This window comes from Xiphophorus hellerii, chromosome 24, assembly GCF_003331165.1.
Source record: "Xiphophorus hellerii strain 12219 chromosome 24, Xiphophorus_hellerii-4.1, whole genome shotgun sequence".
Classification (NCBI taxonomy): domain Eukaryota; kingdom Metazoa; phylum Chordata; class Actinopteri; order Cyprinodontiformes; family Poeciliidae; genus Xiphophorus; species Xiphophorus hellerii.
Genome location: NC_045695.1, coordinates 5,755,838 through 5,781,002, shown reverse-complemented (window position 1 = coordinate 5,781,002; position 25,165 = coordinate 5,755,838). Strand labels below are relative to the sequence as shown.

At 42.0% G+C, this 25,165-nt stretch overlaps 1 protein-coding gene across 1 annotated transcript; it reads right to left on the bottom strand.

Annotated features, from left to right (window-relative positions):
• Positions 1–3,386: 3,386 nt before the first annotated feature.
• LOC116716130 (sodium/potassium-transporting ATPase subunit alpha-1) lies at positions 3,387–25,154 on the bottom strand. The gene is made up of 22 exons (XM_032556986.1): positions 24,910–25,154; positions 12,432–12,545; positions 11,997–12,056; positions 10,690–10,791; positions 10,512–10,613; positions 10,331–10,444; positions 10,120–10,254; positions 9,377–9,494; positions 9,029–9,297; positions 8,638–8,946; positions 7,374–7,508; positions 6,894–7,265; positions 6,679–6,815; positions 6,374–6,524; positions 5,898–6,066; positions 5,666–5,820; positions 5,456–5,579; positions 4,909–5,054; positions 4,693–4,823; positions 4,502–4,603; positions 3,832–3,923; positions 3,387–3,749 (listed from the first exon to the last, which is right to left on the bottom strand). Exons 1-22 carry the CDS (start codon positions 24,919–24,921, stop codon positions 3,721–3,723), a joined length of 3,078 nt encoding a protein of 1,025 aa, XP_032412877.1. The 5' UTR covers positions 24,922–25,154; the 3' UTR covers positions 3,387–3,720.
• Between the last annotated feature and the right edge of the window lie 11 nt (positions 25,155–25,165).

Sequence of the window (25,165 nt, the reverse complement as noted above, 5' to 3'; positions counted from 1 at the left end):
TATCTTTCTTTAGGATAGAAAGGCACCACAAACCTACGATATAAACAGAAACTTTCCGTAAGTAGGAAAGAAATAAAAATACATTATAATTTGGACTATTTCTGAGTTATTATCGCGGGTAATAAATCATCTGACAGTTTTGATTGTGTCTCTGTTGTGTTCGCAGTCTGAATGGTTTAAAGAGCTGCTTTCAGTTCCATCTTAGCCTTAACAGACATAAACATGCAGTAAAAAAAAAATCGATTTTCAATCAGTGTTTTGCACCAAACAGTTTTTATTATTAACAAGTTCTTATTATTAAAAACACGACAAACTAATGATGGTAAAGGGCCGCACTGGGTTAACTCGGGGAATCTCATCTGTCTGTGTATCAATCAACTCCAAACCTTTTCTTTGTTCTGTCACAATTATCGATTTATTCCATTTTGATGATTAGGCTCCAAACTTCGCAAGGACTGACCGCCCCGCTCACCTGCTTCCTAATACACACAAAGCCAGTATCCTTCCCATTCATACCTGGTGACGTCACTCCCACGTCGTCACACCTAAGTGTCAAAGCCTCCTGCTCCTGTCATATCAATAATTACTTATTTCATTCATATGGCTCTTACAGAGCCTCAGTGAAAACTTGTTTATTATTATTAACTGTTTGGTGCAAAACACTGATTGAAAATCGATTTATTTTTTTTCCTGCATGTTTATATGCATGCATAAGGTTAAAAACATTGTCCGTTAGAATGGATGAAAAATGTTTAGATACTTAAATAGCACATTTTTACAAGGAAAAATGTCAGAGAATATTGCCTACTAGCATAAGCTAAAGCTAATGTTAGCCACAAAGTTTAAAGAAAGTAAAACTCACCTTCGTATCTGTGAACGTATAATGAGGCGAACATCTTAAAACCTTTCTCCAGCTTTCTTGTTGGGGCTTCGGATCGATGTACATCATTAACTGTTACCTTGGACAAGGCCTGCAAATACCCAGTGGAAAGTGCCATTTTCAATAGATCGGAAACGATCGAGCCGCTTTTCCCCTAAAGCGGAAGCTGAGGTGCAAAGAGCCCATAGTTAAAACACCTGATCTACATTAAGCTAACAAAGAAGCTAACATCCACATACTTCCTGATCACAATCGCCAATCGAAGCCAAGGGATATTAATGGTGGTCCTGGACTGGCTGCTTGGCAAATGGCAGCCAATAGTGTGTCAGATAACATTACATATTGGTACTTCAGCTTTTCTTTTAGAATATTTTAGAGAAAATTCAGCAAATTGGAGAATTGTCTGAAAATAATTTGGAGTTGCATTCCACAAGAAAATCGAATAGGAAGCAGTCCACTGCAGATGTTAAGAAGGATTAAAATTAATATTATTGTCAGATTTTTTTTCCCCGTTTTATAATATATAACCAGAATGACCTCTGACCCTTTATCTGACACTTTAAGTTGCAGCTTTTGAACAGACCTGAGAAGCAAAAAAAAAAAACAGAGCTCTATCCATTTCAGAGTTGAGTTTGCAGCTTCTGCCAGCATCTTTCAGTGACCTAGTTTCTGGTGGCGTAAACACGCCCAAACACTTTGACTTCAACAGAGGCGAGCCGGCCTCCAATCGCTGCGTTGCTCATCATCCTGTTTGAAATGTGTCCCAGTTTCATCTACTTTCTGAAATCAGCCAGTCAGCAGTCAAAGACAACGTTCCTCTGGAATATACTGGATTTGCTAAATGTTATATCACTTGTCGTTATCAAGGAGGTAATTAGATGAGTCGCGTCTCGTCTTTTAAGAGCTTTTGACACTTAAAGACAAAAGATGGTTCCTCTTTGGTTGCAGCATCTCTGCAGTCTTTGATGCCTCTATTTTCACATCACGGTGCTGAGCTCCGTATTGAGCATGTGGAATCATTAGCGTGTTAGTCATGAAACTCAAAGCTCAAAGCTTTAATCCAGGACCCAAAGGACCATGTTCATCGGAGAAAACCTTGGGAATTGGAAGCAAAACTATCAGGATAAAAAAAAAAAAAAAAAACATATTTTGAGTATTAGTGTTCCATGAAAAGTCTGGATGAGAATCGGTGGAAATGATAAAGAAATGCATTGTAAAGTGTGTGATTTTCTAGTTTTTTTATTTCTAATTTCATGATGTGAAAAATAAAAATCTGAATTATTGAAAGGCTTCCTATGTCAAAATTTACATCAGAACGTCTATACCTGGTTCATTTTCATATTTTTGGGCAGTTGCAGGATCACGAGGCCGACAGACGTCCCAGATGCAGGCCTTCTCTGGACAGTTTACTTCCTTTTCATTAGAAATGAACTGATATGAAAATTTCCCCACTGGGATTAATAAAGTGGTTTTGAATTAGAATTGAATTTGAAAACAAAAAAAAACAAAAAAAAACTGCATGGAACAAGTGTGAATAGTAATCTAAACTTTAGTGAAGTTTCACAAATCCCAAACATGGATTAAAAATATTTTTGCTATTAGAGCAGAATAATCTAGTCCAGGTTTCAAAGTCTGTAGGTGTTGTGGTTTTGGAATTAAAGCAGTTCTAATATGAGCTGGATGCAAAAAAGGGTAAAAAATGCATTTTATTGAGGTTTCACAAATCCCAAACATGGTTCTAAATATTCTACTATTAGAGAAGAATATTCCAGTCCAGGTTTGAAGAGGTTAGGTGTTATGGTTTTTAAACTAGAGTCGATTAAAGATGCGGAAGGTAGTGGAAAAAATAGGTGGAATCGCCCTTTAACCATTTCCCGAATCGGAAACCAACTTCAGCTTCGTATGTTTTACTTAATATATTCTTCCCAAAATACCTGTTCTTAAGCTAAAAATACTGCTAAAAACTATATATCCCCATATCTTTGAAACAATTCCCTTATATCCAATTTACTTTTATTCTTGTTTTAATTTCTAATTACCACCTCTTTCATTAATATACATTAATATAAAAAAAGTGTACCGTTTATATTTGTCCACAATAATTACAATCTGATCCATGTTCGATTTTAAAAATCTGATAGGTTCTTCTTCTTGAATTTTATTGGCTCTTGTCAAGAAACGTTAATGTTGCATTACTGCCACCTACTGATATGGAGTGTAATCAAAATATCTTAATTTATACAAGAGTGATCATATTCTGGTAACCAACCTTGTTTTGGGAGAAAAAAAAAAAAGTAAACAGAATACTTCTACTCTGACTTTTTCTGTAATGTACTTATTAAATTAAATTTTTTTCTAAAGTCCTCCAACATTAATCTCTTTTTTTAGTTTAAGAAGTACCGGTTTCTTAGGAAACGTAGCAGGCAAATCCTTGTAGCATTTCTTATTGCTTTAGCTATAAAGCGACGCATTCATAAATAAATATATTAAAAAAGGACAGGAGGCATTTTTGGGACCTGACTCGAGTGCATTTTTATTGAACGTTCATAACTGTTAAAAACATGTATAAAATTGGTCCTGTTTCAGAAACAAGGCACGCATAGTCATGTCAATGTTCATGTCATTATTAGCATTATCATTTATCATCAACATTATTATCATCATCAGCATTTTTCATCTCAGTATTGATCTAATAGTAGTATCAAGCATTCCCTAATATAAAAACATGTTCCAATTTATTTGTCAGAGGTTAAAATTTTTATTCCGAGCAGCAAGACAATATTCATGCAAAGACAGGAGGAGTGGAGGACAAGATGTGAGCGTACTGGACTGGTGGGCCTCTAATAGTAGGTCTCTCGTTCCACCCAGCCTGGAGAAGGCAGGAAACAGGAAGTTCGGGTTAGAAACCAAAGAAGGAATCAAGAAAAACTGAAGAAAGATTAGAGACTCGCCTCCTGGGCTGCGTCTGAGGATCAGTTTACGGATTTCATCGTAGATGAAGATGAGCAGGGAGTACGGGAAGGCGCAGAACCACCAGTTGGGTCTGGAAAAACACACAAACACACAGAATATATGAATGGGAAGCTGCAGCTCTGGGTGACAGCGTTGCTACACAACGATCCAGACTCGACCTGTCGGACCAGTCACTCATTCTGTTCAGAGCAACATTTGGAAATTCATTTATTTCATGGATTTCTACAGTGGGAACCTTGAAAAACATGGGGAAGGGTGGAAGGAAAAAGAAGAGGAAGGAATGAGAAAAAGGAGAAAAAGCAAAAAAAAAGAGAAAGGAAAGATGGAATAAGGATGAAATTTTAAAACGGCTAGAAAAAAGGGGGGAGGAAGGAAGTAAGGAGAAAGGAAAATGGGGAGGGAAATGAGGAAGGGAGAAGAAAACAGAAAATAAAATGAAAAAAGGAAACAAAAAAAGGACTTGAGGGGAGAAAAAGGGGAAGAAAGACCAAAAAGAAGGAAGGAGAAAAAAAGAACGAAAGAAGGAATAGTAGGATAAATATTAGACTGGAATGTTCCAGACCTGAAATATATTGCAGTCAGATTCCAGACTTTCTCGCTGTAGGAATCCTGGATGAACTCTAAATGGCTGAAAACACAAGTACTCACTTGAGAGGGTACATTCTGAGGGCGACGTCCATGCCTGGGCAGTAGGAGAGGAAGGCAGCGAGGGCGGTCTCCTCAAACAGGCCGAAGATCAGGATCTTGTTCCTGAAATGCAGAAACAGCAAGTCAGGACATCCTGACACGTGGTCCTGGCTTGGCTCTGGAATTACCCAGAGTTCACTGCTCTTCCTCACTTCATGCCCTGCTGGAACACAGAGTTCCTTCTGGTCTTGCAGATGATCAGGTCGGCCCACTGGACGATGACGATGCTGACGAAGAACGCCGTGTGGCAGGTGAACTCCACAATCTTCCTCTGCTCGTAGGTCTGGAACCAAAGCAGAATCCAGATTTAAGAAAGACATGCAGCTGGACTGTCCCCCAGCTCGTCCCATCAGAGAGAAGCCACTGACCCACTGCTGTCCATAGCTGTCCTCCAGATCGTTGATGTACTTGTTGTCCCAGTTGACCCGGATGCCCACCAGGGTGGAGGGCAGGAAGCCGTTCTCAGCCAGGATCACGAAGTAGGTAAAGAACCCGGCCAGCGCCTGGATCATTCCTGCGGGGTCAGAGGTCACCACAAGCTGCTCAGACACTCTGTCCACTCGGCATCAACCATTCAGCCCACAAGCTTGTGAAATGGCTTCCAGAATCATAGAGATGTGAAACTTAAGGTAAATGTCACAAAATAAACGAATGTGCCATTAAATGTCTAATTCAAAAATATACATTTTAAATGACCAAGTTGAAATAACCAATAACAATAATATGTTTTACTATAGCTGAAAATGTCAGTCTACAAGTTCTTCTTGGCTTTATTTAAATGAACATTAGAAGCAGACTTCTGTATCAGTGCTGGTCTATTTCTGCTGTGTTCCTCTTCTTGTCATCTCAGCCCAGACAGATAAACTCTCCAGATAACTGCAGAAGACGAGCTCAGTGTCAGAAGCGTCCATTTACCGATTTGACCGTAGGCGATGCTGATGAGCCTCTCGTTCACCAGTTTGTCTGTTTTGGGGTTCCGGGGCTGTCTCTTCATGATGTCGCTCTCAGCTGCTTCATACGCCAGGGAGATGGCGGGAACCTGGAGGAAGTTACAGCAGTCAGGGCCACAGGCTGGAGCACGGGGGCATCAGAGGGCCCTCAGCAGGGCGGACAGAAGGACGTTACCATGTCTGTTCCCAGGTCGATGCAGAGGATGGTGACGGTGCCCAGAGGCAGAGGGATGTTGGCGATGATGAAGAGGAGGAAGGGGGTGATCTCGGGGATGTTACTGGTCAGAGTGTAGGCGATGGATTTCTTCAGGTTGTCAAAGATCAGACGACCTGACGAAGAAGAGAAAACACAGACTAAAGCCCTCTGCTAGCCTGGTGAAAGATTCCCCTAAAGGACATGTTTTAACCTTCTTCCACTCCGGTAACGATGGAGGCAAAGTTGTCGTCCAGCAGGATCATGTCGGCCGCCTGCTTGGAGACGTCGGACCCGGCGATTCCCATGGCGACGCCGATGTCGGCTTTCTTCAGAGCTGGAGAGTCGTTGACGCCGTCGCCCGTCACCGCCACGATGGCTCCCTGCAGAGGAAGCAGAGTCCTGCAGTTTCAGAATAATTCAGCTGCGGCTGCTAAATAACCTGAGAGTTAGAAAAAAAAAACCATGTTAACTGAACTGGAAGCTCATCAGATCAACAGAAACTAATTCATCTGTTAAAACAGGAAAATAAGCAACTCAAGCAGAGGGTATGTGCTCCAGACAATATTTTTTTTCTAATTAAATATGACTATCTTAGCCAATAATAAATATTGCATACATTCCCCAACTGTTTTGGGAAAAAAAAAAAACACCACATAACCAGCCAGACTCCAGCACGTCCAAGTCTACCTGTCTCTGGCAGCCCTCAACAATGATGAGCTTCTGCTGCGGGGAGGTCCTGGCAAAAACGATCTCCGTGTGGTACTTCAGGATGTCGTCCAGCTGCTCGGGGGCCAGATCCTTCAGGTCGCCTCCATGCACGACGCAAGCCTTGGCGTCCCTGGATGGGAACATTATTGCATCAGGTCGTTTATGATCCCATTTCAGGAAAGTTGACGCCAAATTTAAAACAAACTGGGACCAAGAAGACAGCCCTGAGGGTTTCCACAGATTTTGACTCTACATGCTAATTACATTTTCCCCAATAAAAGTACCTTGGATTAACTTCATTGATTGGAATATTCAAACGTGCAGCGATGTCCTCAACAGTCTCGTTGCCTTCAGAGATGATGCCGACACCTTTAGCGATGGCCTTGGCTGTGATTGGATGATCACCCGTTACCATGATTACCTGTAGGAAGGCAGTTTTGAATCATTATTTATATTCTGAACGTGAAATGACTCCACTTGGTTTTAAAATGTTGCAGACCTTGATTCCTGCGCTCCTGCATTTGCCCACAGCGTCCGGCACGGCGGCCCGGGGCGGGTCGATCATGGACATGAGGCCGACGAAGCACAGGTTCTCGATGGGGAAGTTCACCTCGTCCGTGTCAAAAGCAAAGTCGTCTGGGAACTGCTCATCAGGCAGGTCGAAATGACAGAACCCGAGAACCCTTTCTCCTAGACCTCCCAGCTCCAGGTAGGCGTTCTGGAAAGCATCCTTCATCTCGTCGTCCAGAGGCTGCTCCTTGCCCTGGATCATGATGGTGGCGCAGCGGTCCAGAATCCTCTCTGGGGCTCCCTTCATCACCAACAGGTGCTTGGACTCTGCTTCGGCTCCAGAGTTCTTATGAATGGAGAGCTGATCGTGATAGAAGACAGATTGAGAACGTCACGTTTTTCCATGTTTCGTTTTTAAGCTCTGAAGGTTCTTGGAAGATTGTTTTTGTCGAGTTTTCTGATGTCACACCTGGTACTTGTTGGTGGAGTTGAACGGGATCTCGGCTATTTTGGGGGTTTTCTCCCTCATTTCCGCCACCGATCCACAGCAGAGCTCGATGCACTTCAGCAGAGCGGACTCCGAGGCGTCGCCCGCCACATCTCGCTTTTTAACAAAAAATAAATAAATCAGTGACATGAAGTCTCAATCTTCCTACTTCCTTCCTATTTAATTAAACTAATCTACAGTGTACAACAAGTTTCAGGAAAAACATTTTTTTTTTTTTTTTTTTTAGGTTTTTTGCAGTCATAATTACAGTCCTTGATAAAAATAGCGTTTACCCTCCATACATTACGTAACAGAGACTTAAAGAAAAACAATGAGCCGTGACAGACACCGGGGTAATTATAATGGCAGACAGACATTTACTTGTGATTATCTCACACACACAGACACACACACACACGCCCACGCCCACACACCACATGTTACCGGGTATAAAAACAAGTTACAAAAAAAAGCAGACTCAAGAGAGTCTCAGAGCCAAGAGAGATGGATATTTGTGTTTGTGCGATTAGGGGAGGAGTTCAGACACACAGGAAATTAAGTAGTAAACTTGTTTTTAACCACAAAGTTTAAACCTCTAGTTAAATTTAAAAAATAAAATAAATTCTCTGTTCAATGTTTGATTAAAATGCAAGACATAACTTGTAATACATAAGGGTATTTTATCAGGAAGTTGTGTTCTATTTGTGGTTACCACGATGTGCTGATTTTCTGTTTAAAAATTCAACATTTCCAAGACTAAATTTTTCCCGTTATCTGCTGTTAGGGATCGTCAAAAAGTTAGCTCCACCAACTCTAAGTGCTTTTCCAATGTGGTACTGAGTGGAAGCTAATGCTAAAGCACTACACCAACACAGCATTTGGCAGAAGCTAATGCTATTGTGCAGATTTCAATAATAATTTACATTATGTTACATAATTTATGTTCCATAAGTAAGTGTTAACCCCTGCGGTTGTGTCACTGCTCTGCAGAAGTTCCTTTCCCTGCAGGACTTTTGGGCTTCACCTCTAAATCTACAGGACGAAATCTGAATCGAGACGGAACAGAAACCCACACTTTTCACATCTGTGTGTAAAAAAAAAAAATCTATTTTTCTTCTACTTCAATGTTTAGTAGCAGACTGACTCCATGTTATTTTAATCCATTTGAATTTCAAAAACATTCATCAGTATACAAGGTCACTATTTACAGAGAATAGAAGTCTCATCAAGTAGAAGAGGACTGTACCTTGAGGATGGGAAGTTTGCTCTGCTCGGCCAGGAAGACGGCTCGGTTGCAGAGTCCGGCGATCCTGGCCAGAGACGCCCAGGTGGCCGAGCTCCGGTCAAACGAGGTGCCACTCTGGTTCTCTGTGGTGTCGGCTTCGTGGATCTGGTTGTCGAACCACATGTGGGCCACGGTCATCCTGTTCTGGGTCAGGGTGCCGGTCTTGTCGGAGCAGATGGTGGAGGTGGAGCCCAGAGTCTCCACAGCTTCCAGGTTCTTCACCAGGCAGTTCTTCTTGGCCATACGCTTGGCAGTCAGAGTCAGACACACCTGGGAACAAAAAGCAACTCTTCACTGAGAGAATATTCTTGACGATTGGCAGATAAGAGGACGAAGAGACTTGTAGACTCACAGTGACGGTAGCTAGGAGACCTTCTGGAACGTTGGCCACAATGATACCAATGAGGAAGATGACGGCCTCCAGCCAGGTATAGCCAAGGATGAGGGAGAGGATGAAGAAAGACACACCCAGGAAGACGGCCACGCCGGTGATGATGTGGATGAAGTGCTCGATCTCAATGGAGATGGGTGTGCGTCCCACCTCCAGTCCAGAGGCCAGCGTGGCGATCCGGCCCATGACGGTCCGGTCTCCGGTGCTGATCACAATGCCGCGAGCCGTTCCTGCAACCAGGGTTACATCTTTGACTTAAGCTGACTGATAAAAGTTGGTGAAGTGCTTGGAACACTTCTGGCCTCGTACCTTCAACGCAGTTGGTGGAAAAGAAAGCGATGTTTCGGGTCTCCAGCGGGTTCTCATTGGAGAAGTCTGGAGTACGAGTTTGCGGCTCTGATTCGCCGGTCAGGGACGAATTGTCCACCTGAGCAACCAGAACACACATTTAGACTGAACAACAAGAAACAAAGACAAAGGGTTCACTTTCAGAGACAGAATCAACTTCCTGTTTGACCAAATCAGGAAGGACCCTAATCAGCGACCTTCAGAGTTACAATTTAGTCTGAAAAATATGGAATTTTATTTAAGCATTTGAAAAGTCTGGATATGTAAGATCTTTTTTATCTTTTGTGTCATCCTTCCATCTCTCCTTTCTGAATACAAGCATCCTTCATGCGTCCATTCTTCTCTTCACATTAAGCCATTGTTCCAGGTTCTACCTACAGAATTATCTGCTTTAAATTTGGACACTTCTGTAATTTTCCATTTAAAAGGGTTGACCAGGACTCAGAGCTCATGGAAGAGTGTGGAGTTTGGCCCAGAAGTGTTTGCTGGATGGACACACTAAAAGATGGAATCCTCTGGATGCTGCTTTACACACCAAGCCTCCAGCTGCTTCAAAGAGCAAAAATCAAAGCCAGACTCGATATTTCAAGCTCAACTTCAAAGTCACAGTTATTTCAAACCGACGTTTCTCTGCTTTGGAGTTATGAAGGTTCAGTAAAATGTTGCCTCTTAAGGGTTTTGAGAGAGAGAGAGGGAGCATCAACCTTGCAGCCGTGAGCAGAGATTATCCTGAGGTCAGCTGGGATCCGGTCGCCACCCTTCACCTCCACCAGATCCCCGACCACCACTTCCTCGGCGTTGATGCTTTTCTTCTCTCCGTCGCGGACCACCAGAGCTTGCTGCAAGACCACACGTTTTAGCTAGCACATCCCCAACATGAGCACATGGATGAATGCTATGCTAACAGAGACACACCTGGGGGACCAGGTTCTTGAAGGAATCCATGATCTTTGAGCTCTTGGCCTCTTGGTAGTAGGAGAAGCAACCAGTGATGATGACGACAGCAGACAGCACAACCCCCAGGTACAGCTGCAGACAGACACAGCTGTTAGCTCTTAAGAGGGATCCTCCCAGGATTTGAAGGAGGTTTTCCTACGTTGTCGTTCGCGGGCTCCTCCTCCATGGCGGCCTGGATCCCGTAGGCCAGGAAGCAGAGGACGGCTCCGGTCCACAGCAGCATGGAGAAACCGCCAAACATCTACAGGAAGTCACAGGATTAGAGCCAATAAATGGATTCAACTCTAAAGTCTCTGACCAGGGGGATCTAGTTTCACCTGTTTGCAGAACTTGACCCACTCTGGGGTGGTGGGAGGGGGGGTGAGGGCGTTGGGTCCGTCCCGGGCCAGAATCTCAGCAGCTTTGGCTCCAGTCAGACCCTGGAAGGCAGCAGAGTCACGTCACACATGGCTGGAAACCCTCGACTCACGTTCTTAGTAAGTTTCATCATCACTCTTTACAATACAATGAAACATTGTTAGGTCCAGAGGGGACGGCAGGTGCTGCTGTCGCCTAGCAACACAGCGCGAACAGGAGAAACAGGGCTTCAGGGTTCATCTGCAGAAAGGGGAAGAATCTTGAAGGAAGAGGAGGCTAGGATGGGACAACATCAGTGCAAAAGGGCTGGAGGGGGGCATGCTGAGCCTACAGAGACCCCAACTAGAGCCACAAATCAACTATTCTCCTTTATCTGCCCTCCAAGACCAGCAGCACAGCTAAGTCAGGGGGCTTTCAGCAGCAAGACGTGGAAAAACTTCTACATGAACATGATGAACTGGGAAAAGGTCTGTGTTCTACAAGGAAAGGTCCATTCCCTTTGTCAATCAAACACTGAACAGCTTACATATTTGATTAGCTTCTACATAGAAATGCTAATTTTGATCAGATCCCAATATTTACCAATACTATACTATTCTATTCACCACTACTATTCATCAAAGTAGTTCATGGAACAAGGCCAGTGGGTCTGATTCACAACCCAGTTGACTTGGCACAAAAAGTCCTTAAATGTTTCTGGGTAGTAAAGGCTAATTGAAAAGTTAGCAGTGCTAACATTAAATTGCTAACAATAATCAGTAGGTCCACTGACACTAAACTGTTAATCATAAACATTTGTCCTGCTACAGCTAAAGCGCTACGCCAACACAGCATTTAGCAGAAGCTAATGCTAAATTGCAAATTCATGAAACTGTTGAGTTAAAAGAACAGGCTGCACTTTGTCTTTATCATCCTTAAGATTGAACAATTTGTGACCTTTTTAGAACTCAGTGCATCTTAACTTAACTAATCTCTTAAGTTTTCCTCTAAACTTTGGACATTCTTTGGTTTTAACCTTTCACCAAGCACTCTTAATGTAGTTTTTCAGAAAGAAGAGTTTTGGTTTCTTCTAACTTTTGTTGCAAACCTCAAATATTAAAAAGAAACACTTTATTATTTCAAAGCTATAAACATACAGAAGACGTTCAACCAAATGTTAGTTATCAAACTTTAAAAAATTTTTTTTGAAAAGAGCAGCAAACGGATATTAAGTCTTTCGCTAATCTCAGTGATGGGTGTCCATGTGTGGGACACTTGTCTCACTCACATTGCTGAGATCTGTCCCATACTTGCGCTGGAGCTCATCCAGGTTCAGCTTGTGATCGTCCTGCAACGAGAGACAAAGTGTTCACGTCTGGGTCCAATATTGCCGTCGCCGGTGACATTTGCAGCCCGTTGGGGGCTGACCTTTCCATTCTCTAAGCACCTTTCAGACAGAAGCTGTGACAACATTTACTGGTTTAAAAGGACAGAAGGAGAGGGAACACCTTCCACATGCAGTCCACTAAGATGTGATTAAATATAATTGAAGTAGAAAAAATACATTAAATGTTAAACAGGCTTTTACAGTGTTATTTTCTCTGATCTCAAGAGAGTAAGTTAACAGGAACAGAAAAGCTAACAACATAAAGGAAGTGACGTGCAAACTGAAAAAGAGCCTGAGCAATCAGAGGAAGGTGTCCTGCCGAGGCGGGACACTCACCATGTCCACTTCCTTCTTCAGCTCGTCCATATCCTTCTCCTTCTTCTTCCCTTTTCCTTTCTTCTTGCCGGCCTGCTCCGAGGTGGCGGCCAGCTCATACTGCTCTCGTCCTTCCTGGAGACACGGAAAAGAAAGATCAATCAGGTGGGGGTCATACCTGGTTTTGTCCAGGATGCGCATCACGGCATTGAGTACAAACTAGGGCAGCCACTACTGAGTGACCTGCAGCAGCAGAGATGGACTTCCGCCTCAGGTTTCAGCTGGGACTCTGGTGGGGCTTTGGAAACTCACAGGGTTTTACTAAATATTTGAAAAAAATGTGATTACAGATATTGGTCTGAATGATCCTCAGCTGTTGTGAAATTTCTCCCGTCACGTCATCATTCTGTAATCTGTGGAGCTTTAAACTAAACCGTATTCCTTCAACACTGAAAACGTCCGGCTGGTTTGCGACTATCTGAGCACTTGATGTCCGCAATCAGCTGCAGCACAAAGCAACACTCTGCCTCTTGTCTGTCCCTGACTTCCCTGCTGTCTCCCTGTAGACGTCCTTCCTTATCACCCGCCGTCCCTGCAGCTGACAAAGCAACAAAGCCTCCAACACAGATCCTCCTTCCAAGCAGCTGTGAGGAAGAAAAAGAAACATTTTTAGTGAACTTTGCTTTGACGGCTTGAAACTGACCCCTGGCCTATTTAAAAGAACCTTTATTTCTCCAGCATGAGACGATTAGCTCGCTCTGTTTGTCTTAACACCTCCAGCCTATCTCTTACAAGGCTGCAATAAGACCAGTATGAGCTTAGAGTTGCTTTTAAGGCAGCAGCAGACGGTCGGCCGATACCTCACCTGCTTTAAGTACCACAACAATCTTTAGAGGTCTACACGCCTCGTGTTGTCGCATCTAAAACTGGAAAGCTGATGGAGCCGAGTTTTCTCCCGGTTTTAGCAACAAGGTGGGGAAATGATTGGGATATCAGCATCCAAATGGGAGGGGGCATCTCTAGAAATAAAGGCAATCATTTCAAATGAATGGTGAATAATAGTGACTTCCATTAGAAGTGGACAAACGGCATCATTGAGGCAGTTTGTGGTCATGATCTGGTTTAAGTGGCTTATGGCTCAGAGTCACGTTGTACCCCTTGGTTGAACCCAACACTTCACTCACTCCTGAGATCTTTATTATACAATCATCTAAGCAGCTGGTGGAAATGGATGCATGGTTAGCATTTGCGCTGGTCAGGTCCTACAGTTTTTTATAAAAAACAATAAAATAATCACCCAAAAATCAACAGATTTCTGCCTTTTTTTTCCATACTAATGCATAATAGAATTTACTGCAAAATTCTCATAAAAATGCTCAAAACTATTTTGTTTAAGCTATGCTAACTCCCACCTGCAGGGGGCAGTGTTTCCTCTTTCTACTACCCAACTGACTCAGCCCGAGTTGATCTCCGGCTACATCTATGACTGTTACAGCAAGGAACTAAAATCAGGTTTTTTTAACTTCTTTGAAGAATAAAAATGTTTGTGTCCAATTACACTACAATCAGAATCTGGGATTTTGATTGCAAAAAAAAAAAAAAAAGTCGCAAAAACAATTGTGAAATCCTGGAGGGCAAGTCCACTGGAGTAGAAACCACAAGATTCGCTATAGATCTGAACTGGACTGAACTGTGATCGTTGATGTGGATTTACAAAAATATGAGACTGCAATATTATAAGAACAGCTTGGGTCATAAATAATCTGCATTTTTATCTCTACTGTCCTTCTACAATACAAATAGCCCACCCGTCTCACTGAGCTTCCTAAATTCCATCACTAAGGTCACCATCTATTATAGATTATATTAATTGCATAATGCTGAAAAAGATCATTTTCTTTTTTTTTTTTTTTTTTTTTACCCCTCCAGGGGGTCTTTTTGTGGGCTCTAGAGTCCCTTTTCATGAAGTAGGCTGACAGGAAAGGGGGAAGGAGAGAGGGGAAGACATGCGGTAAACGTCGCCGGGTCCGGGAGTCGAACCCGCGACAGCCGCGTCGAGGACTTGAGGCCTCCAAATGTGGGTCGCGCTAACCCCTACGCCACCACGGCACGCCCCGAAAAAGATCATTTTCAAAGCAAAATCCAGACAGATTTCCAGACTTTTCAGCATTTTTACAGTTCATCTTGTATCGTCTGAAAAGCAGTCCTGTGTTTTCATCCGTTGGTTCCACCATGCTGTAACAGGGTTCAGCTTCTACAGGTCTCGTACAGGACCAGTGTTTCCACCCGGACCAACTTAAATCAGCTCTGTTATGGAACAGAATATTCTATTACGGATTCAGTTTAGTTTGTAAAAATGACTAAATCCAGCAGATTTAGGGTTTTGTTTGGGATTTCAGACTAAATTCAGGAAGCAAACATCCGATTAATCTATGTTTAGTTTACAGACCAAAGGGAAGTGAAGTCGTTCTCATGTTAGAGTTTGAGAGTGAAACATCAGATACTGAGGAAGAAATATTAAATCAACTAAGAAAATATGAAAAATTAGAAGAAAAAAAATCCCCCATTTTTTTCATACTTCTGTTGACTTGGAAAATGATGAAAGCAAATATACTTTTAATGACTGCATTGGGACCCTACATATTACAATAATGTCTCATGTATTGCCAACACCAAGAACTCTGATCCAAAAACACAATTCATTACAAAATCCTGACCTCCGAGTTCTTGTCTAATCATCACCTTTTACCTTTGACTTCTGCAGTCGCATCAAACGTCTACGATGAAAACCTGACAACAAGACAACAAGAGGCGGACTGCTAACCTCAGAGTTTGATGTTATAAAGTCGGAGTGAAAACGCTCTAGAACTTTCTCTGTGAACCCGTCTCTATCGGTGTCTGGGTCCGAGCAGAGCCAGTGTAGCCAGAAGCTGATGGGAGCCAGAAGCAGCAGATGCTAACATTGATCAGGAGTTAAGGCTCATCAATAAATCAGCGGCTAACGGGGAGCTGAGGTGTGAGGCTGGTAGCGTGGGGACAGGGCTAGCGGAACGCCAGTGGACTGCTAATGAGGCAGCTGGGCTCCTGCAACCATGTTCTTCTCTAATACTTATTTGGGCGACAAAATGACCAAATATGGACATCCTGTCCTCGGCCCAGTCATGGAAAATGCTAACTAATATTGTTTTTCTAGGGCTTCAGATGACAGAGTTTCCCAGAGCGCCGTGTGTGATCCAAGCTCACTCACACATACACATACAAACACCCCGGCAGGCCAAGCTGGGAAAACACTGTGGCTTGGGACCGCTGTGTGCCCCTGGGGCCCATCAGTTGGGGCCAATCATCCACATGTTGACTGGACCAAACCTGACTCTTCACATTCAGATGATTCTACATCTGTTGCAGTGCTCTCTGGTTCACACCCTGCTGTCCACTTTAGGACCTTCTGTCCCTTAAAAGGTTTAATAATTCATATTTATGCCCAGATGGCTGATGGGAAAACTATGGACAAGCACAGTGATGGTGGACACACCAATAAGATGGATGGATATTTGATAAGGAATGGATGGTTGGACAGATGGATATATAATCTTCTTAAAACTTGTATTATTTCTCAGTTATTTCTGAAATGCAATCAGTCCAGTCATGTTACTGATTAGCTCTGAAAACTTCAGTAAAATCCCTCAAACACATAAAGCAGCAGTTTGGTTTTTCAAGCAGGCGTTTACACTGCAAAATCACAAAACCTTACCAAGTCATTTTACTCCAGTTTCTACTGCAAATATCTTAGTACACTTGAAATAAGATACAACTAACTTACAAATAACATTTCATCAAGATATAAGAGCTTGTTTTGAGTCAATTCTTTAATATTGACGTGTTTTTGAGTTACAAAATGTTCAAAGATGGCAGGAAATTAGAAAATATCACTTGATAATTATGTGTTATTCAAAGATTGAAGATTAATACCTGAACACCAAGTCTTAAAAAATGCAAACATTTTAAAAAAGACTTAAATAAACAAGAAACGCTTAGCTTATAATATACTAAGAGAAACCCTGTTGAGGAATTATTAACTTAAAGCCAGCTCCTATATCTTGCTGAAATGTTATTTGTAAGCTAGTACAGTTGAAAAAAGGTCAAACAAATATATTTGCACTAGAAAGTGGACCAAATATTCTTGGTATGATTTTGTGTTTCTGCAGTGAAAAAAATCACTGTCCTCCAGCTTTCCCATAAGGATGCAAGAGCTGGCTTTTGAACCAATCAGAGCCTCCGTCACTAAAACAGTTGTAAACAGTGAAAAGCGGCTGAGCTCCACATTCAACCAGCAGAAGCAGAAGCAGGCATGCATTCAGCTCTGCGGCCTCCATCATGGAAACATTGCATCATCACTCCTTAGATAAAGACCCACCAAACTACAGTCAGAATAAAACTCATATTTATGTTAACCAATCACCTTCCAGGAACCAAGACCACAGAAATCCCCTCAAATCCTGAGTGTAATGCAGACATGTACCATGTGAAGCAGTCCTAGTTACAGGGACAGTCCCTGTGAGTAAGACAATAGGTGCATGTTGGTGTTGAAATGCATGAATACAAATTTAGACCAAAAGGTGCAAACAGCCAACAGCAGATTTTCCATAATCTTCACATCATAAACCATTTAAACATGGACCAATCACAGCTTAATTACACTGACTACACTACATAGGAAACACTTTTCCTCTAATTTCATAAACCTGCACAACCTGAAGTTGGTCTGTTACAATAAAGCACAGCAGCAGTCATGGTAGTAATGTGAAAAGATGAAAGTTGAATAATTTAGTAATGCACTATACACTGGAGAAGTTTTTTCCTCCACACACCAATTTATAACAGAACAATTTGTCTTATGTTTTTACAGGAATCTAATTTCTATTCTGAACTTCATTTTAATAGGAAAGAGAAAATTAAGCTAAAAATTCAGCTGTTGGAGCCTAACAGAACAAGCTCTCTTCTGATTGGGTGGTTTTAGGAATGAAAACTGGGCCTAAGTTTGCATTGGGTTAATGTTGATCGAAAAAGGATTTTGAATTTAAAATGGATTAAAAAAAATTTTTTAAATTGGAGGGAAAAAATTACTACATTTTAAATAACTGGAACAAAGACATATAAAAAAGGTCATCAGCAGTGATGTCAGTAACGCATTACTGACGTCGGACCACTTTTTTCAGCAACGAGTAATCTAACGCGTTGCTATTTCAAATCCAGTAGTCGGACTACAGTAACTTATCGAAATCATTCTGTGTTACTGTTTTCTTTCGTTATTTAATTTTATTTCCTATACGCGTCTTGGGGAGTGACCACCGTTTCCGTGCGACAAACAAACGCCTTAAAATCCTGTTTATAGTTTTCCAGACAATACTGGAACACACAAAAACACGCACAAATTATTTAAGGTTTTTTGTACTGTTGTAAGCATTAAACAATCTTCCCTTCTTATAAGTGGAGATACAGTGTTGACGTTACCATTTTAAAATAACTTGCAATTAAGTTTTGGCAAAGATCAATGTAATTTTCACAGGTGGTGGAGTGTTGTTGTTAGCAGCTGCTGAAAGTAACTAAAAAAAAGTTACTTTTAATGTAACTTAGTTTCTTTCCAAATCAAGTAATCAGTAGTCTAACTAACTTGCTTTTTCAAGGAGTAATCAGTAATCCGATTAAAGTTACTTTTTCAAAGTAACTATGCCATCACTGGTCATCAGTAGAGTTTATTCTCTAAAACCTCCCAAAATATACATACATTTTCTGCTTAGCCCAGAATAATTTTGACACATTTTGCCTAAACTTATGGAGCAACAGTTTCTTGCCTGTTTTTGTACAATCACCATGTGGGAATAAAATTCAGACAAATTTATCCAATCCAATTTTTTTGTCTGTTATTATAGTCCAATACAAATGTTTTCTTCATGCAGCGCTTCCATTAAAATAAGAGTCAACAGGAGAGAGTCGAGGAAAAGTCAGGATGTTATGAGGATGTTGAGATGGTGGCAAGAAGATAAAATGGAAAGAAAAAAAGCATTTAAAAAGTGTTGTATCTTCTGGTGAAGCCTACTGTACACCCAACAATGGCTCTTTGTCTAGCTTCCACCGTCCTGCAGTTACAGCACAGGCACAGGGCTCAGAACCCAGTCCATGTGACCGTTGAGACCCCAGGCATGTGGGCCCGCTTCATCCAAACACCAACAAGCCATTTATTACTCGAGATCTGCCATTTCCAGCCACTCCGGCCTCATGATGCTCTTTGTGAAGATTACAGTCAGAAATCCTTCATAATAATGTTAACTTCTCCAATAACTGGGTCGTGTTGCAAAAAAACTAAACGGCTTTGGACAGAAAGACAGGAACGATTCAGGTCTGGAAGATCAACCTGCTGAACGACGAGAGTCAGAAGAAAGAATCTGCTTGGTGTTTTCAAAGCGCCTCACGTTTTCCAGGCAGGATTCCTGTTAGCGGGCCTTTCTGGTGCCAGGGTGTTCAGCCAGATACACAAGCTGCTCATTGAACTGTATCCCGCTCACTTCCAACACACACCAACTCTGGGACTTCACCCGGTTGCTACCAACAACAATTACCCCTCCTCTGTGGATACATGAATGGACAGAATTCTCCACCTCCTCCTCTTCTTTCTTCCCAAGTCCACTCTCCCACATCTATCCCTCCATTATTCTCCCACTTCCTCCAACAAATCTTTCCTGTTCAAACTGTGAAAAAGGAGTGTGTTCATTTACACTGTTTAGAACTCTTTTCACGTCCTCTGCAACTTCCAATTTTCCCAGAGCGGAACTAAAGTGAATGAATGAATGAATGAATGAATTGTTGGGAAACTAAACTCCTACAAATCGCCAAGAACCCAAACTCACTCTGCCTTTACATGACTTGACTGTTCTACAAGTCTTTAAAAAGAAATTTTGTCACAATATTTGTTGAGTTTTCCATGTCAACTTGTCCTTTTCCATTACAATTTTTAAATCTACTATTTCCAAGTTTTCCTCCAAGAGTTGAAAGCCTTGAATTTGACAACCAAATATCCAAAAACAGAAAGAGCAATACAGACTAATCAAGTTCTTGACCTCAAAGTCTTAAACCGCCTCCTACATTTTCAGGACGTGTGGAGAGATCAATGGATGAATTTGGTCTTTGAAGAATGAACCATTGTCTCTTTGTACTGCTAAAAGTGTAGGTAGTGAAGGATTCATTCTGAGGGGGATTCCTGTTGAGGTTTTCTATAGAAATCCCAACGAGGCAAAGCAAAGAAGCAAAACAAGCTGTTTTCTAGAAAATCCAGAATGGGAAGACCATTAGGACTGCAAAAAAATAATCTTCAAAACTTAGGTACTGAGAGTAAGCACTTTCCAAATAAACTTTAAAGTACGGATAGTCCTCCTGAACTGGGTTTCTTATTGTGGGTTTCTAGGCAAAATCAGTCAGGTGAAAACATCCAGAAGAATAACCAGGGATGCACTAACAAATCAGCTCCTTAATTTCGGAAGATTATCAATTGTTCTATACTTAGGCATGAAATCAATCTTATCAACCAATCTCATCTACCCCCACAAAGATCCTAACATAAGACATTCCGTCCTTTTGCTCTGCCATGAGAGAGAGCCGACTGACCTCTGTCAACAGGTCTGACCAAAAGGGCGGTCAGATTTTTTTTTAATACATCGGTGATTGGCCGGCAAACTGCAATTGGTGCACCCCTAGGTATAACTGACTACTGGCCGTCTCGCCGATCCAAACTGAAAACACCGTACAAATGACCAAAAAAGGAGTTACAAAGTTAGATTGGTTGGAAGATGAAGTTCTTAATGTAAACCAGCCACTTTGCTTTTAAGAACGAATGAACTTACAGAGACTCCTCCTGAGGCGGGAGTCCCGTTGAGATTTCCTTGACAACTCCAGTTAGAAAAAAAGAGGCAGACCAACTGGATGCCTACTCAATCTGGACCAAGATTTAGGAAGCTTTGATTGGAAGTGCTGAAGAATGAATGGCTGAACGATGGTAGCTAGACTTGAAAGGAAAATTCAAGAGTCACCATTAGTGGGCAACCAATGTAATCTGGGAATATCATCAGCTCTGCCAAGAAGCTTGAAAGTTTTGATTGCTAGAATGTTTCCAGAAAGTCAGAGTGCCATCTACAAAACAAACAGATTGACGCAAGGAGGGACAGACTGGCAGTCTCTGGAAGAGATTTCTGTTGAGGTTCCCTGGTCAAGTTCATCTTGGAAAAGGTCAAGAAGCAGATCTAGCAACAGCTAGGAATACAGTCAAAAACATCTGAACAGCTTTGATTTAGAGAAAGATGCATACACTTGTCGAAATACCCCATCTCCAAACCAATCTGGGAGATTTCTTGGTAAATTTATATGTGGAAAGGGTGCACAAGTGGATCTAAAGGTCAAATTTCCCAAAGATGAGCCGAAAACATTGGCAGACTGAATTCACCTGGATGGATGACTGTATTTAACATAGTAATTCCTACACTCTAAATCTAAATGCAAGCACTCTGAATTTAAAAGTAAATTTCAAATAAATTTTATATTTAAAAACAAATTAAAGAAAGACAACATGTTAAAGGCATTTAAATTGGAAATATCTATAACAAACACTTTTTTTCTACCTCTTCTAGTTGTCCTACTGGCATTACTGGAGTTAGACACTATAACTGAGTAGGAGTTATGGTTAGCATTTCGTACTCTACGTCACTCTGCCATAACGGCTCAAGCATTTAGGAGCTGGATTTTATCACCTCTTGGATTCGTCATGGAACATTTTGAGCTTTTCATTCAGCAGAAGAGTAGAGGAAGAGGAAGCATGTAGTTCGGACAATCTGAAAGGAAATGTTCCACTGCTGAGCAACAGGCTTGTGGAAAAAAAAAAAAGCTTAACAAAAGCAAAAACTTTCGACTCCGATTGTGTGAGGAAAGGGGCAGAGATTAGGAAAAGGAGGAAGCGACGACTAGCGACGCAATAATCAGATGAATGAAAACGCAACAGTAAGGCAGCGGGAGCTACAGATGAAGGTGGGAGAAAAAGGAAAGAAGTACACTGTGTTCTGAAACAGACAAGGGGCAGTGTGCGACGAAATCCCGTTAATACACGATGACTGCCGAGCGGAAAGAATGTTAAATCCTTTAGAAAGGGGAAGGAAAACAGGTAGAGAGAGAACAAGAGGGGAAATGGACTGAAAACAAATAAATGTGAAGGTCTAGTCCGAAGCCCCTTTGGCTGAGATTAGAGGTGGCCAGCGGGCTGACGGTCTGTCAGTTTACACTGGGAAAAAAACCCCCGGAAAAATAAGCAGCTGAAGGGCCTTAATCTGGAACGTGTTGTTGTTCTAAAGTTCCCTTTCTCTGTTTATTTAGCAGATTGTTCTACTGTGGATTTATTTGTTCTCAGTCAACTCTGGAACTCAGAAACTACACACAAGGACATTTCTCATCAGCTTTCAAATGTGCAAAAATACAACTTTATGAAGAAACCAAGGACATCTCTGCATAGTTTTCTAAATCCAGACTGAATCATGAAAAATACTACAGAGATCAGGGCCCTGTAAAAATAACACTATCTGGTTCAGAGTTCCCATATAGCCAAGATACCAGTTTCATTATCTTTAACTAGTCCGGAGCAGCTCAATCAACTTTCATAACAGGCTCCTAGAGCAAACATCTCAAAGTACAAGGCGCCATCAAAGAGCATCTCAATGAGCATAACTCTAGATTATAAAAGGAAATAAAACTAGAAACATGCCAAGCTTTTTGCTTTTGATTTTTCAGGTTTTCCCACCTGATAGTCCACTAGACTTGGTTTTATTATGAACCAAAGTTGCAACATTTGTTCTATTTCCAGCTGCTGTGGTTCTCTTACACACCACACAAACCCTTTGAAAAAGCTTTTCTACCCCTTTCCTGTGGGGGCGCTGCACCAAGAACCACATGTAAACCTCAGAAGAAGTCACTGAGTGCTACATCGTTTTCCATAAAATGTAAACAAAAATAGAGTGGCATAAAATTTTTGGGGTTGTAGGATTTGTCTTTTATCTTTATTAAAAGACCACGAGTCATTTCTCCCGCTTGTACTGGACTCTTGTGTTTGCTTTGGTTGCATTTACTCAGAATGCCCTGCGCTATAGTCCGCTTCCTGCTTTTGGAGCGGTCTCTGGTCCACTTGCCATTCACAAATGCGTTCGAACAGCACCAGATTTCATCTAAACCGAACCAAGACCAAGGTTTGTAGGTGGACCAGAGTTCGCTTTTTTGGTCTGCATTAGAGTACGATTAAAGATTCACAGATCCCCAAACGAATGAGACTTTCTAGGCAAGTGAGCTAAAGTTGGATTAAAACGGGCTAAGCAAGGCTGATGGGAATGCAGGTTTGGAGTACCAGCATCAGTACTTTGTTTTGGTAGCTCAATCAGGTGACTGATTAGTACCAACGCATTTCCATCCTCCATAGCAGTCTTTTCCACTGAAGCCAAATCTAACCTCGTCTAAAGTGCGACTTTGAATTCCAAGGTTGGCTAAATTTAGCACATACTGTAGGAAAAACAACAAACTTCACAAAAAGAGTAGAACGGACTGAAAAATCTATGCGATTTAAGCTCATTTGAATTAAGTTGTGATGTATGAATTATTCAGTAAACCCCCTCCAAACCTCCCTTCCCTTACGACTGCTGAGCACTAGGTCTGCAGCTTGTGCCACCCTGCCCTCATTTTGTTTCAGATCTCATCAGCGATCCGCTTCACATCTTTCTAACTGAAAAACGCAGTTGATTAACCGAGACGTCCGGCTGGTTGGGTTTAAAAAAAGAAAATATTACGTTTAATCAGCATCTTGGGCGGGTTGAACTATCCGCCTTTTCCCCTTATGCCCATCTGCAGTCAAGTTCCTCAACAGTGGCAATGCGGCAACTGGTGCCTTATGTCTCAACCCCCTCCACCCATCTGCTTGACACCTCCCTTTCTAGAGCCCCCTCCTAGCTCACTTGGTTTAGTGTTTTTATCGCCCAGTGTTGTGGGGAGGTTGAGGAAACTGCTAAAAAGGCAGCGAAGAGGGAAATCTCATATTTAAAACAAGGCAGAAGTCCAAAAAAACAAGGAGGTGGGGGTTGGGGCACATCGGGAGTCTCGTCATACATGTGCACCCAATAGCCCAGATCTCCTTAATTATAGCCAGACCAGTTCTCATCCTTCCCTGCAACAAGACGACCACCTCGTTCACATTTGGCTGTATTTACCCGAGAAGAAAAGGAGGGGAAGCAGAGAAGAAGAAGAAGGGGTTGCTGTGGGGAAGAGGGTGGGCATTGGATGGGGGCAGGGCATGGCTTTGATCTCATTTGGGAGCAAGCAGCAGAAGCCAAAAAAACTCAGGACGAGAAAGCCTGAAGATGTAGCCCAGAACGAGGAATTCCGTCTTCACATCTCCCGCCAGACCGGCTGGATCCCGTCTCCCACCACCACCACCCGCTTCTCTGTCTCTTCATCCCCACTGGGGGGTAAATCTGAAATCCGCAGAATGGCAGGGTGTGGCGGCAAAGATCAGTTTCATCCTATGGGCGATTCAAGTTGATGGAAAACGGACAGGAGGCGGTTTTGATGTAGCAGGATGGTCACAGAACCCATCTAAAGGATGGAAATTACACCTAAAAACAAATTCAAGTTTAGAAGCAAACACTAAACTGCTGGTGGGAAATCTCAGTAAAATAAAATTAAATAACGTTTTTATGACTGTTTTTTTCTGTATATGCTGTAAAGAATCAATACTATAGAAAAGCAGCCATAGTCAGCCTCCTTACAAGGAGAGGACTCCAGACAAGCCTGACATAAAGCAGAACAGTCACACACAAAAAAAGCTGCAACCGGAATACACAAACTAAATCACCTCAATGTTTCAGAGAAGCAAAAGAAAAAAAAAACTTCTTATGAGACTTCCTACATGTCAGGCATCATTTTCCAAGTTTGGCAGCCACTTGAAATAACATTTTTCGCCTGAAAGGAGAACTAAAAGTTCTGCCCTCCACGCTTTGACGCCCGTTATTTTCTCCATTCTAGCAGCTTTTATTTCCACTAAAGCGGGCAAACTTTGACAGCCAAAGGCGGCGGAGAACATCCCGTTATGTAACCCGACACCGAGCAGCGTTTTCCGAAGGGACCCATCTCTCCTCCTTTTCGGGAAAGCACGAAAACTTCTCAGACATCTCCAGCAGGCATCGCCTCAGACAGCCCCAAAAATGTGCTCAGTTTGAGGGGCTTCTGGCTCAGCGAGGTTTAAAACGCGGAAACAGCGGGCATTTTGACACGAAAGTGCGGCTTATCTCTCCGCACGTTGGTCTCCACCTCCTTTTCGACCAACATCGATTTACAGACACTTGTTAGAATGTCGTCTAAACTTTTAAACCGCCTGTTTATGAGCAGACCCGCGGACGGAACAGGAAAAATGTATATATATACTCACCCCTCTTCCCATGGTTGCAAAGATTAATTTTCCCCTCTTCAAGTAAAATTGGTCAAATTAAACTCCGCCTTAAAAAAATATATACAATTTTTAAAAAAAATCTATCAAAATAAAATTAACTCCTGGATGCGCTCGGTATTTTTTAATTTTTTTATTATTATTTTAATTTTTTATTTTTAATCTTCAGCACGTGTCACTCCTGAGCGCACATCCGAGCTCGCGAACCGCCGCGGCAGAACCTCTTATAGCTGGTGTT